We start from the raw sequence: 13,180 nt of genomic DNA on the forward strand, positions 1-13,180 counted from the left end.
ATCCATTTTGGAAGAAGTGCAGCCAGAGTGCTCCTTGGAAGCCAAGATGGCCAAACTTCGCCTCTCATACTTCAGACATATTGTCAGGTGGAACCAGTCACTGGAGAAGGATACCATGTTTGGTAAGGTGGAGGGTCAGAGAAAAAGAGGAAGACCCCCAATGAGATGGATTGGCCAGTGGCAGCATTGATGGACTCAAGCGTGGCAACAGTATTTAGGTTGGCCCAGGATCGGGCAGTGTTTCCTTCTGCTGTGCATAAGGTTGCTATGGGTTGGTATTGACTCGATGGCATCTAACAACAACAACAACAAGTGAGCCTTTGTTTGTTGACCCTAAAGTCGAGGATTAATTATGTTCTTTTATGTCTTGTGGGTATAGTCTGGAGGTAGTATCAGAAGTGAGGAATCTGTATGAATCTTAGGTCTTCTCAAAAGTATGCATTTTTCTCTTATACTAGTGTACATGTGTCTATTGGGGTCTTGCTGGCTCTATGGTTAAAGTACTCTGTTACTAGCCAAAAAGTTGGCTGTTTGAATCTACCAGCCACTGCTCTGTGGGAGAAAGTTGTGTCAGTCTGCTTCTGAAAAGATGTATAACCTTGGAAACCTGAAGTAGAGTAGACTCAACCACTGATCTTGTGGTTCAATATGACCTTACAGTCTAGTATTGATCCTACAGTACCATACCAGGACTCCACAGGACAGGCAGAACTTCCCAATAGGATTACCAAGTCTGTAAATCTTTGTAGCAGCATACTGCCATCTCTTTTCTGAAGGGACTGGTGGGTTTCAACTTCAGACATTTCTGTTAGCAGTTAAGCACTTAACCAGTGCACCACCAGGACACACTGTTTGATTTTTCATCAGTTACTTAGATTTTTTTTTTTAAATCTTTTTTCAGCTCTTCCATCTTACTTTTCCTTGATTAATTTAAAGAATATATTAGATAATGCTTCAAAAGTTGTCTCTAGCACTTAAGGATTAAAACAAATGAACAAGCAATTACAATGAAATGTGTGCTGTTGTTGTTGTTTTTAAATACAATGTATGATGTTTGCAAATGGAAAATAAATGAGGATTTGATCAGTGAATACATACTGGTATATTTATAGGGAAGCAATACAAGAGAAGCACTTCTGATTCAAGTTAAGTATGGGTTATTCCTTATTTCTGGGCAATTTAAATGTGTTGAATATTGCTACATATTACTACCATATTAATGAATATGATAGCAATGGTGATTATTCATTAAGTTATTAACATATTTCAGGCATGATATTTATAAATTTACACCCAGTATCTTTGAATCCCTCTAGAAACATTATCAAGTGGACAGTATCCCCAATTTAGAGACAGAGACACAGGTCCAAAATGTTAAGTGCCTCACCAAGATTATAAACTAAGAGAATGGCAAAGAGAAAATCTGGAACTAGCTCTATCTGGCTCCAAAGTAATCACTGAATCAATTATTATACTGCCCTATAGGACATATTGTTGTTCTTGTATACAGTAGGGTCAATTTCAACTCATAGTGACTCTATATGACAGAGTAGACTTTTCCATAGTGTTTCCTAGCTATAATATATGGAAAGAGCTTCAATGGCAGACCAATTGTTAAGCACTTGGCTGCAAACTGAAAGGTTGAGGGTTTGAATCCACAGCCACTTCATGGGAGGAACATGTGGCCGTCTGCTTCCATAAAGATTACAATTTTGCAAACACATTAGGGCAGTTCTACTCTATCCTGATTTGGCACTGTAGGATAAGCACTGACTGTAAGGTTGACAGTTCAAGCCAATCAGCCACTCCTTGGGAACCCTGTACAGGATTGCTATGAGTCAGAACTGACTCAACAGTACTTAACAACAACAACACTCTGTACGATCCGGTTACTATGAACAGGAATCAATTCTACGGCAGCTAAGCACTTAACCATTGTGCTGTATGTTATTATTGTGGTAAAGTGCCCTTGAGTCAGTTCCAACCCATAGCGACCTTGTATAGGGTTTCCGGGGAGTGCCTGGTGAAGTTAAACTGCTGACCTTGCAGTTCAAACTGACTTTGCAGTCCAGCGCATTGTCCGACAGTACCTCCAATTAAGATATAAAAGTACTCAGAGCATCATGGCTGTATATGGGAGTCATATATGATTCACCAAAAAATGCCTAAGTCTACTGCTGATTAAAACAATTAAAATTCAAAAGTAAAACATGTGATTTATGAAAGACACCATATAAAGACAGTCTGCTATAGAGAAACCAACCAACCAGCCAACCAAGCAACAAACAAACAAATAAACACTACTGGAGTCAAGTAGATTGTTCCTAATGAAAACTCTTCCACATATTTAAGTGTGATTTTCTCTCTTTGAATTGTACTTTCTTTATCTGAAAAGTGGGTATAAGTCTGTTCAACTTCTAATGCTCATAAATGTAAAATTTCTCTTTCACAAATGACATAGTGAAATATTCTGAAACACTTAGAATCGCCACTTTCTCCACCTGCAACAGACATACCCAACAATTTGCGTCAGCCAACTTCCCAATATGAAGCAAATCCTCCCCTTCCTCCTACCAATGATTGAGTCATTCTTCTATTAGATAACAGTAGCTACTTAAATACTCCGGCAGAAGCTCATATCACACATTTTTATTGTGCTGAACTCCTGGACTGCTTCACTTTCTCCATCTTGGCATGAGCTTGGAAATGAATTGTGACGACCTCAAAATCAAGACTATGAAGGACCAACCTGATCAGAAGCTAAATGCAGGGAAAGCTAGAGGTACGAGGGGTACGTAAATGTGTATAGCAGCAGAATTCTAGCTATAGCTCAAAAATATAAATTCATTCAAGAATGAGATTAAAAAACCAAAGACCTGAGGATGGGAAAATGTTATAGGATACCATTTACTTTAAAAACTAAATAAAATATAATGATGATGATTATGATGCCAATGATGATGATGAATGAATGAACCTTGTATATAGCAGATGGTGATGGCTAACTTTTATTGAGAATTTGCTATACGATATGTTCTTTGCTAAGGAGGTCTTGTGGCACAGTGATTAAGTGCTTGATTCTTAGCCCACCAGCAGCTCTGTGGGTGAAAGCTGTGACAGAATGCTCCCGTAAAGATTTACAACCCTTTGAAACCTATGTAGCAGTTTGATTCTGTGCAAGAGGGTAGCTATGAAGGTATCAACTTGATGTTAGTGGCTTTTGATATTGGTATGTCCTGTACTACTTATTTTACATGAATTTTCTCTCTGAATCTTCACAATCACCTTGTTGAATCTCCACAATAATGCTTTAAGGTTAGTATTATTGTTATCTACCTTTTCACAAAGACAAACTGGGGGTTAGGAAGATTGAGTATTCAATTGCATGCAGCTAGTACCTGGCAGAACTAGAACTGTACTGCAAACTTCCATTTATCCATAATCCAATCCACCAGGAGATTCAAGAAAACTTGTGTCTAGTCAGTGTGTGCAGTGATAATTTTTAAAAGCATGTCCTTAAGTCATTGAAAAACCCTGACATACCTTCTATTTATCAAAAGCAGATTAAATGACATTCAGCAGGGTTTAGCAACATTTATATTTTATTGTATACCACTTATTTGAAAAAAAAAATATTTCTGTTTGACATACATAGCATCTTAAGTTGTTTAACATAAATTAATAGACAATCCCAATTCCACAAACAATATGGATAAATTGACTATTATTTTATAGCCATTCTTATAGAAAGGAGCTCTGGTAGTGTAGTGGTTACAAATCGGGCTGCTAATCTCACGGTCAGCAGCTTGAAACTACCAGCTGTTCCGCCTGAAAAAGATGAGGCTTTCTGCTCCTGTAAAGATTTACAGCCTCGGAAACCCTGTACAGGGTTGCTATGAGACAGAACTGACTCCACGGCACATAACACACACACACACACAAAGAGAGAAAGGAAGAAAACATAAGGAAGGGCAGACAGTAAAATAGTGTCAGGAATATGGATAGAGGAATTCTAGCTCATGCTACAAGACAGTTTTTTTTAAAGATTTGAGTTGATGTTAAGTGATTTGGTTTGAAACCAGTACCAGTATTTCTAGGGCTGTAAGTTAATAATACCCATTTACTTATCATTTGGTTGTTTATTCATAGAGTAAATATTAAGTATTTGACTTTTACTTCATTTATGAAATTCATTCTTCTCTCATAACCCCAGTTGGTATCTACTGCAAAGGATCTAATTGTTTTCTCATTAGAAAAATATCAATGGCGGAGAGAAGTTGGATTCATTGACTATGTCTATCAAGGAGCAAGGACAAAAGGAGACCTTTAGAAAATGCAGCATGGGCCTTCCTGTCACAGATATGGGTCCTGTGATCTTTTTTCTAAAAATTCAGAAATTTCATTAAGCAAGAGTGATAGGTATACTTGCCATCCTATAATATGGGATGAATACTGCCAAGAAGGAAATTGTTACTTCAAAGATTTACACAGGGATGTTTACCCCAGGCGAAAATTAGGCAATTATTGCAAGAGACACAGCTGTCTTCGACTTCTCTGCCAACTTGGCTCACTCTAGAGTTTTAATAACTATTTATAGGTTTGGTGAATGACTCATATTCCTTCCTGTAGACATTTCACTTGGATTGTAATCATTTGTAGTGTGATACAATAATACTGTGCTTTTGACACCATTTTGTTGAAAATTCCAGAAATATATTTTACCATTCATTTGATTTTGATTCATACTGTAAGTTTTGTGATGCAATTTTTCAAATTATTACCTAGCCATTGACAATTAAATTAAAGATGTTTATATGGGTTTTAGCATCTATGTGATCATAGGCAATTTACTAAACCTTTCAGTTTCCTATTTGCATTAAATCACCACCCCACTCCCCCCAAAAAACAGTGTCATCAAGTGTTCCTACTAATAGCGACCTTTAGGACAGAGTAGAACTGCTTCATAGGGTTCCTAAGACTAAATTTTTATGGACGCAGACAGTCTTATCTTTCTCCCATGGAGCAGCTAGTGGATTTGAACTGCTGACCTTGAGATTAGCAGCCTGATGCATAACTCACTGTGCCACCAGAGCTGCTTTCATTTGCATATTGTTATTGTTGTTAAGTGCTGTCGAGTTGTTTACTAATAGCAACCCTGCATAGGATTTTCTAGGAGCAGCTGGTGGGTTTGAACTGCTAACCTTATGGTTTGAAATCCAGTGCAGATTCTACAGTGCCATGTGGTTGTTGTTGTTAAGTGCTGTCGAGTTGGTTCTGACCCATAAAGATCCTGTATATGGTTTCCAGCTGGTAAACTTAAACCACTGACCTTGAAATTCAAATGGCTTTGCAGTCTGATGCATTAACCCACCACGCCATACCAGGAATCCAGAGAATATAAAATCAATACCCGTTTTGTTTTGTTTTGTTTTGTTTTTAACCTCACAAGGTGAGCAGTACAAATATATTGCATAGGATATTTCCCTGCTGAGCCTGTGACATATGCATATTCTTTTCATGGAAACCATGATTTACCCATTGCTGTCAGGTTGTTTCCTTCTCATAGAGATCCTATAGGATAGAATAGGAATACCCTGTAGTTTTCAAGGTTATAAATCTTTATGGAAGAAGACTGCAACATCTTTCTTCCACAGAGTGGCAGATGGGTATAAACCTCTTACACTTTGGCTAGCAGCCAAGGCTTAACTAATGAACAATCAGGGTTCTTAATATGTAATTGTTGTTGTTGTTGTTGTTAAGTACCGCTGAGTCAGTTCCAACTCATAGCACCCTATATGGGGTTTCCAAGGAGCCATTGATGGATGTGAATCCCCGGTCTTGCAGTTAGCAGTCCATTGCTTATTCTGCAGTGCCACACTAGGACTCCAATACGTAATTAGATAGTTATATACTTGTGAGTTATATGATTTAGTTGTTTTTATTGTTATGGTAACTTTTTCTTTTGCAACATTAAGACCACAGTTAGTATGAATGTTGGAAATGATGTAAAATGACCCAAATGAATATTGAGGTTTCATGCCTAACTCCAATTTCAAAATGTAATTTTAGTGGAATAAATATTGAACAGTATAAAATTATGTACTGAATTCTTTGAGGCAATCTTGGCTGATTAACTGATTAAAGTTTATTTGCCTGACATTTGTGCAGACTAATATGCATGTGGTAGATTTTGAAGTTATCTGGCTCTCTGCCCATGGATGAGTTTGACTCAGTCAAATTCGATCGGGAGTTTCCTGAGTAGTGACTATAAGAAGACTAGACAAGTATTTGCTTTAAATCTAGATATTTAGAGTCAGGTATTGAATTCTAGTTCTTAAGTTTACTGAGTTTGTGTGTGGTAAGGGCCAAATTACATAAAGTCTTTAATTGTCCATATTTTTTGACCTATAAATGAAGATAATACATTATTTACAGAGCCACTGTTGTTGTTGTTAAGTGCTGTCCAGGTTCAGTCAGTTCCAACTCATAGCGACCAGGTACAGCGTTTCCGAAGAGCAGCTGGAGGGTTTGAACTGCAGACTTTGTGGTTCACAGTCCAGTGCTGATCCACAGCACCACACCAGGAGTCCATAGAGCCACTGGAAGGGCTTAAAATAATGATTGCAAAGCACCAGGTACAAACAGGATACAAAGAATTGTTTGATTTAATAGATGAAATAATTCTTCTCTTTCTTTGCTCCCTTTCTGATTGATTTTCTATGATTCTAGGTCCCCATTTTCTTTCTTCTCCCTGGTGGTGCCCTGCTACTGTGACTCTAGGCATCCTTTGTCTGGGACTCCTGGTGACCATTATAATACAAAGACTACAATGTAAGTGCTGAAACTGGGAAACAAGGGTGGAGGGGCAGGGACAGAGGGCTTCTTTTTTTATTTAAACATTGTTTATATGTTGCTTTCATAATAACTGTAACACAACCTTGACTTAGATACATTTTAAGCAAAATATTTTTTAGAATGAGTAGGAAGATGAATGGTATTTTGTTCTCTTTTCTAAAATGAATAAAGTCATGGAGATTGTGAATGGTGGGATGATGGGGAAAAAAAATAGTCTGAAGCTGCAAATCCACAAAATCACCTGGAAATTCAAAAGTAAAAGAAACTTCATTGAGTTTTAAGCTCAAAATGCTGAGTTTGGAGCCAGAGGTTTAAAGACAATTTAAAAATTAGAACCCAAACAGGATCTTACTCAATAAATAAAACCTTTAAAAAAAATGCACTTCAAACTTATCATATGGTCATTTAGGAAAGAGGGGACACTGAGAAGGAAAGAAAAAATGAAAAGAAAGACCAGGTTGATTAGAAGACTGGTACCTGTCAGCCTTCTCTTCCTGTGTACGTAAACTGCAGTTAAAGGACCAGGGATAGCCTTGGAAGTACTAGTTAACTTTTCAGTTATTGATCAAGGTCACAGAGCTTTATTTATTTATTATATTCTTTAATATGTAAGCATATAGAACCTTTCCAGATGACTGGAATCAGGCCGTGTTTCAATAGTGTTGATTGAAATAGTGTTGCTCTGAGGCCTGGATAACTTTACAACCAGCTTACAACCAGCCTTCAAATGAGGGATCTGCTTTATACTAAATCATCATATTTCTAAAACTGAACTATAAGTCTCTAAACATCCTTTGCCTGCTTGATTGCACAACTTTTGCTTCATCTCCACCCTTCCTAAAGTATGCTGTGGCAAAAAAAAAAAAAAAAAAAAAAGGTGATTTTACTCTTGGATATATCTACTTACAATTCTGTGTGGGCTTCTGTCTTAAACAAGGGGTAAATGTCACAGTTCTTAAATGAAATTAGGAAGCCTGGAATGGTAGAAAGAATGAGGGGAAAGATGGTAGAGGATTTAAGACATTGGAAAGACCACATGGGAACTGTATCTGACTTTCCCTGACTTCACAAGTGGGAAAGAGAATCAAATTAAAAATAAGCTCAAGGCTGATTCCTATGAAGCAGAGGTGAGACATGTTTCCAAACTTTAACCTTCTTCACCCCATTCTGACACCAAACACTCCTCCCTCAGCACTCTCTGCTTCACATCTGGGTTCAATAATCCGTTGCTATGGCCACACAGAATTCATAACAATATCATGATTATGGGGTTTACTAAGGAAATGAACAGCGTACAACTTAGGATCAGGAACAACTCGGCAGTCCTCCAGTCAGGAAAGCCTCTTGTCTGCTATACTGCAGGCAGGCCTCATTCTTGTCTTCAGTCTCTCAGACATATGGACCCTTGGCCTCTGCCCTGTTTGGGAAAGTGATAACAAAGCTCTTTTAGTCTGGTTGTATGTGAATACCTGAAGGGCATATTCTGTAAGCAAGTCTCCTGCCTGTTGGCACCCAGTTCATGGGCCTAGTGGTGGAAGCTGTTCTGTCTCTACATGTCACTGCCTCTGCTGTTGTCTCTTGCCATCATCTCCTTCATCTCCACTGTTATCTCAGCTGTCATCTCTTGCCATCACCGCTTGTCGTCTCATGCTCCAATCATTCTCTTCCTTCTTGATGGTCCTGGGATCTTCTGTCTTTGTTTTTGTGATGGCTCTTTTTAAGCTTAGTTAGATGGCTCCTTTTAAGCAGAGCTTTGGACTTCTGGTGTGGCACTGTGATCAGCACTGGGCAGTGAACCACAAGATAGGCAGTTCAAACCCACCAGCTGCTCTTTGGAATGTTTATACAGGGTCACTATGAGTCAGAACAGACTCAAGGGCACTTAACAACAACAATGAGAAAGCAAAATGAACTAATCCCAGCTTTGCACCTTATTTGCATGATCCTACCCAATCACTTGGTGGGAATTAAGAAGACTTTGGATAGAAAAGCCCTATCAAGTAATTTCAAGGTACTACAGACATGAAGAGAAAATAAATAACTAACATCAAGGCTAACTAATCGTCTCTTAGTCTGGTTGACATCTGCATATTTTATACTATCTGTATTTCATTTATACCCCTGGTATTTCATTTATATACTACTGTGCATATTCTTATTACTTTTAACTTATATATAACTTAATAAAAGTAAAACCCTGGTAATTTGTTTAAATTCTGGTGATTTGTTTAAAACTCTGTCTCAGTTATTGACACTAAAAATATGGAAAGAAAAAAATATGGGAGGAATATGAAATAGATTACAATTAATAATTTCTGATGAAAATTGGGTCCCCTTCCAAGCAGCCGATACGTTGCCAAAATGATTATTTTCTAATAGTTTAACAAAATTCAGTGAGGGGTTTATTGAAGATTGGGAACAGAGTTATGACTTCTCTATGCTTTAGTATCCCAGGTGTCTGATCTTCTAAAGCAGCAGCAAGCAAACATTACTCACCAGGAAAATATACTGGAGGGACAAATGTTAGCTCAGCAGCAGGCAGAAGAAGCTTCCCAAGAGTCACAAAAGGAACTCAAGGATATGATAAAAACGCTTGCTGACAAGCTGGATGAGAAATCCAAGAAGCAAATGGAACTTCAACAACAGAACCTGAATCTTCAAGAAGCTCTGAAGAGAGCAGCAAATTTTTCAGGTACAGTGGGAAGGTTTCAGACTCTTTCATTCAACTTGAACTATTTTTCCAAAATGTTTCTAGACACAGGATTCGCATATTGATGTATGCATTACTGTTCATTAATAATGTGTATACCACAATTATCTGTTTCTTTATTACCCGTTCTCAAATATTTGAGCTATTTTATTTAAGTTTTTCATCTTCCCAAGAATTCTTCTATTTTAAATTCTAGTTTTGAGGTTTTTTCTGGAAGAACATTTCCACTGTCACTTCTGGTCACAGGTCCTTATTTAATTCTACTCCAAAGTACCTTAATTCTTAGATTTTTTTTCCACAAGGGGTCTTCTTTGTCCCTGGGACTTGCTCCTCCTGCCATAATCCTTTGCTTTATTGTATGGAACTATTTTTTAAAGTGTGCTCAATGGAGGTTGGCTTGGAAGAGTTGTTAGTCAGATGCTTCAGATTAGACAACTATGTGATGGGTTTAAGAATTCAGTTTATATGAGAAAAGCTGAGTGGATCTGACTTGTCTGAGTGGACTGAGTCAAGGATGCCAATAGGATTTATGAGAAGAAAATGAAAATCTGACATTACTACAAAATCTAAATATATAATTTAGTCTTCTTATAGCATACAATTTTAGCTATAGAGATAATGAAAGAGTGCAAGATAGAGCTATATCATGGCTACTTCACATTTAGAACTCCATGGGTTCCTTGGAGGTGCATGAGTGGATGCTGTACTCTCGACATTGTTAACTACCATTTGCTAGCAGAGAATTCTCCAATGTTTTGCTTATACAGCTCATTATTTCACAAATGCCCATTCCTTCCTTTTATTGGTGAAATAATTGAGACACAAAGAAGTTAAATAAAGATAATGATAAAAGTTTGTACAGTTCTGTAGTTCATATATCTCTTCAATATATACTTTCTTCATCATTTAACTCTCTAAAATAAACATAACATTTTAGACAAACTGATCTTTATCCAGTGTCAGCCATGCACTTAATAGTTAAACAGTGATTTAGCAAGGAGGTAAAGAATATATAATTTCAAAGAAGACTACAAAAACACCAAAAAACTAGAGACCTACATACTTTTTTTTTTTTTTAAGGAGGCCTTGTATTGCAGATACAAGGATGGGAGTGTGGTGGCTTTGTGAGATAAGCACTGGACTGCAAACCACAAGATTGGTGGTTGGAGCCCACAGGTACTACATGGCAGAAAGATGAGAAATCCTGGTTCTACAATGATTTACAGCCTCAGAAACCTATACAGGGCCACTATGAGTCAGAACCAATTCGATGGCACTTAACAACAAGGACAACATCATACCAAAGAATAGGATGGCTTATATAAGTAGACTACATACTGGCTACATACCAGTGGTTTATTTCACGGATCTATAAAAGAGTATTTTCTTTATCAGTTATAGTGGATTAAATATATATCATAACCATTTAAACTCTTTTATAGACACATCAAGTCTGAACAACTATTCAGAAATCAACATTGTATATATTGTTGGAAGATGTACCAAATATTATGTTCCCTTAGGTGACACTATCAGATAAAGGCTAACCAATAGGAAAACAAAATTAAGGTGTTCTTAGCATCAAGCAGATTGGAGAAGAGTCTTTAAGTGCAAAAATACAATATGAAAAAATATTCCACTTTTCTAAAGCTTGAGAAACATTTTTTTGTTTTGTTTTTTTAGTGAACAGGTTTGTGATCTCCAATGTGTAGACCAGGAGGGCAAGGAGAAAGGTTTTAAGAAGTTACCCTATGTGGATTATTTGAGGTTAGGCAGCTACTAAAATGGATTTTATATTTAGCACTAGAATTAGTGGTGATTCTTAACCCTTAGTGTACAAAAACATCACCCAATGGTTTGTTAAATGTGGCAGATTCCAGGTTTACTCTAAGTTTCTAAATCAAAATGTCTTGAGGGGCACTTCAGACAATTCTAACTCAGCAGTCTGAGAGGTAGTGGCTAAATCTACATACTGTATTGTTAGACTAAGTTACACTCCCAATTTCTCTGTAAAATGAAAAAAAAAAATAATGGCAACTATCTCACAGACTTGCTATGAGAATTAAATGAAATAACCAATATAAAGTTTCTGGCACATAGTGAGTGATTTTGCATTTGTTAGAGACCAAGCAAACAAAATCAAATACAGATAGTTTGAATACCACATCTTGAGATTTTTTTCTTGCTTTGTCATAGTTTGATAAACCTGACTAGACTATTCCTTTAGCCTATGAAAACCTATATTTGTTTTCCATCGCATAATACAATTGGGCCTTGGCAAAATAAGAAGCAAGAAGTTTGTATTCTGTGCTTTCATCCAGGCTTTTATATATCTTTTCTCTATCACTTTCCTACAGAGTTTTCCTCTCTCATAAAATATACTTTTATAAAGGTATCTAATAGTTTTATGTAACAATGAAAATTGAAACTAAAATATTGCCTTTCTCAAGGATTTTCTTTCTTTCTTTTAAAAAAGTATTCAGGTCATAGAGTAGACTAAAGGGCTTTGTATCTTATTAAAGAGATTTCAAGTGTTGCGAACACACAGAAGAGAAGATAATGATACTGCTGATGGTGTTGAATGTTAGTGATGGTGATGGTTACAATGAGTTGGAGTGTTGTTTAAAACATCTGAAAATACATAGACCTTAACATGCTTTGCTGTTGACTAAATCCTGAGTTAGACTTGTTGGTCAGCCTTGGATTTTTTTTTTTTTTCTTTCTTTACAAAACATAATTTTTAGTACACATTGTACTCCAATGAACATGTGCCCCAAATAGACTCTTTCATGACAGAAAATTTCATTAAATTTTAAAAGATTAAAAACATACAAAGTATCTTTTCTAGCCATAATAGAGTGAAGCAAAAAATCAATGAGAAGAATGTTGTTAAATGCCATCGAGTCAGTGCTGACTCATAGTGATCCTATATAGAGTTTTCAAGGATAAGTCTTCATGGGAGCAGAAAGCCTCATCATTCTTCCATGGACAGACTGGTGGGTTTGAACCACAGACCTTGTGGTTCACAGTCCAGTGCTTATTGTATGAAGTCATTATGCTTCCAATATAAGATTAAGGAAAGATTAATGGAAACTAAATAAGATTACTAAAAAACCAGTGATTCAAAAGTAAAATTAAAAGACTGCTTAGAACCAAATGAAAGTGATATCATGACTACCAAGACCCTAAAGATACAGCGAAACATCGCTCAGAGTGAAAGATATAGCGAAACATCGCTCAGAGTGAAAGATATAGCGAAACATTGCTCAGAGTGAAACTCAAAGATAAAATATTACTAAGATGTTGATTTCCATTTTTACTGTATTGACATTTGCACTTATAATACAAAAGCATTGAGTAAAAAAGCTAGAATCTTAGTCCAAATCAGCTATAGTAGTCAAAATATATATGTATGTATGGAGTCCTGGTGTGGCACTGTGGGTTAATGCACCAGACTACAAAGCCATTTAAACTGCAAGCTTGGTGATTCAAGCTCACCAGCTGCTCCTCAGAAACCCTATACAGGGTTGCAACAGACTCGACAGCACTTAACAACAACAATATATATATATATATATACACACATATATATGTGCCGACTCCACGGCACATAAT

General features: G+C 36.8%; 1 protein-coding gene across 1 annotated transcript in view; it reads left to right on the plus strand.

The window, feature by feature from the left end:
- Positions 1 to 2,694: 2,694 nt before the first annotated feature.
- Positions 2,695 to 13,180, plus strand: part of OLR1 (oxidized low density lipoprotein (lectin-like) receptor 1) — a 16,863-nt gene continuing 6,377 nt past the window's right edge. The window contains exons 1-3 of the mRNA XM_006875472.1: positions 2,695 to 2,782; positions 6,730 to 6,831; positions 9,302 to 9,547. Coding sequence (XP_006875534.1) covers positions 2,695 to 2,782; positions 6,730 to 6,831; positions 9,302 to 9,547 — 436 coding nt within the window. The remainder of the gene's footprint in view (positions 2,783 to 6,729; positions 6,832 to 9,301; positions 9,548 to 13,180) is intronic.

This window comes from Chrysochloris asiatica, unplaced genomic scaffold (genome assembly GCF_000296735.1).
Source record: "Chrysochloris asiatica unplaced genomic scaffold, ChrAsi1.0 scaffold00328, whole genome shotgun sequence".
In the NCBI taxonomy this organism is placed as follows: Eukaryota; Metazoa; Chordata; class Mammalia; order Afrosoricida; family Chrysochloridae; genus Chrysochloris; species Chrysochloris asiatica.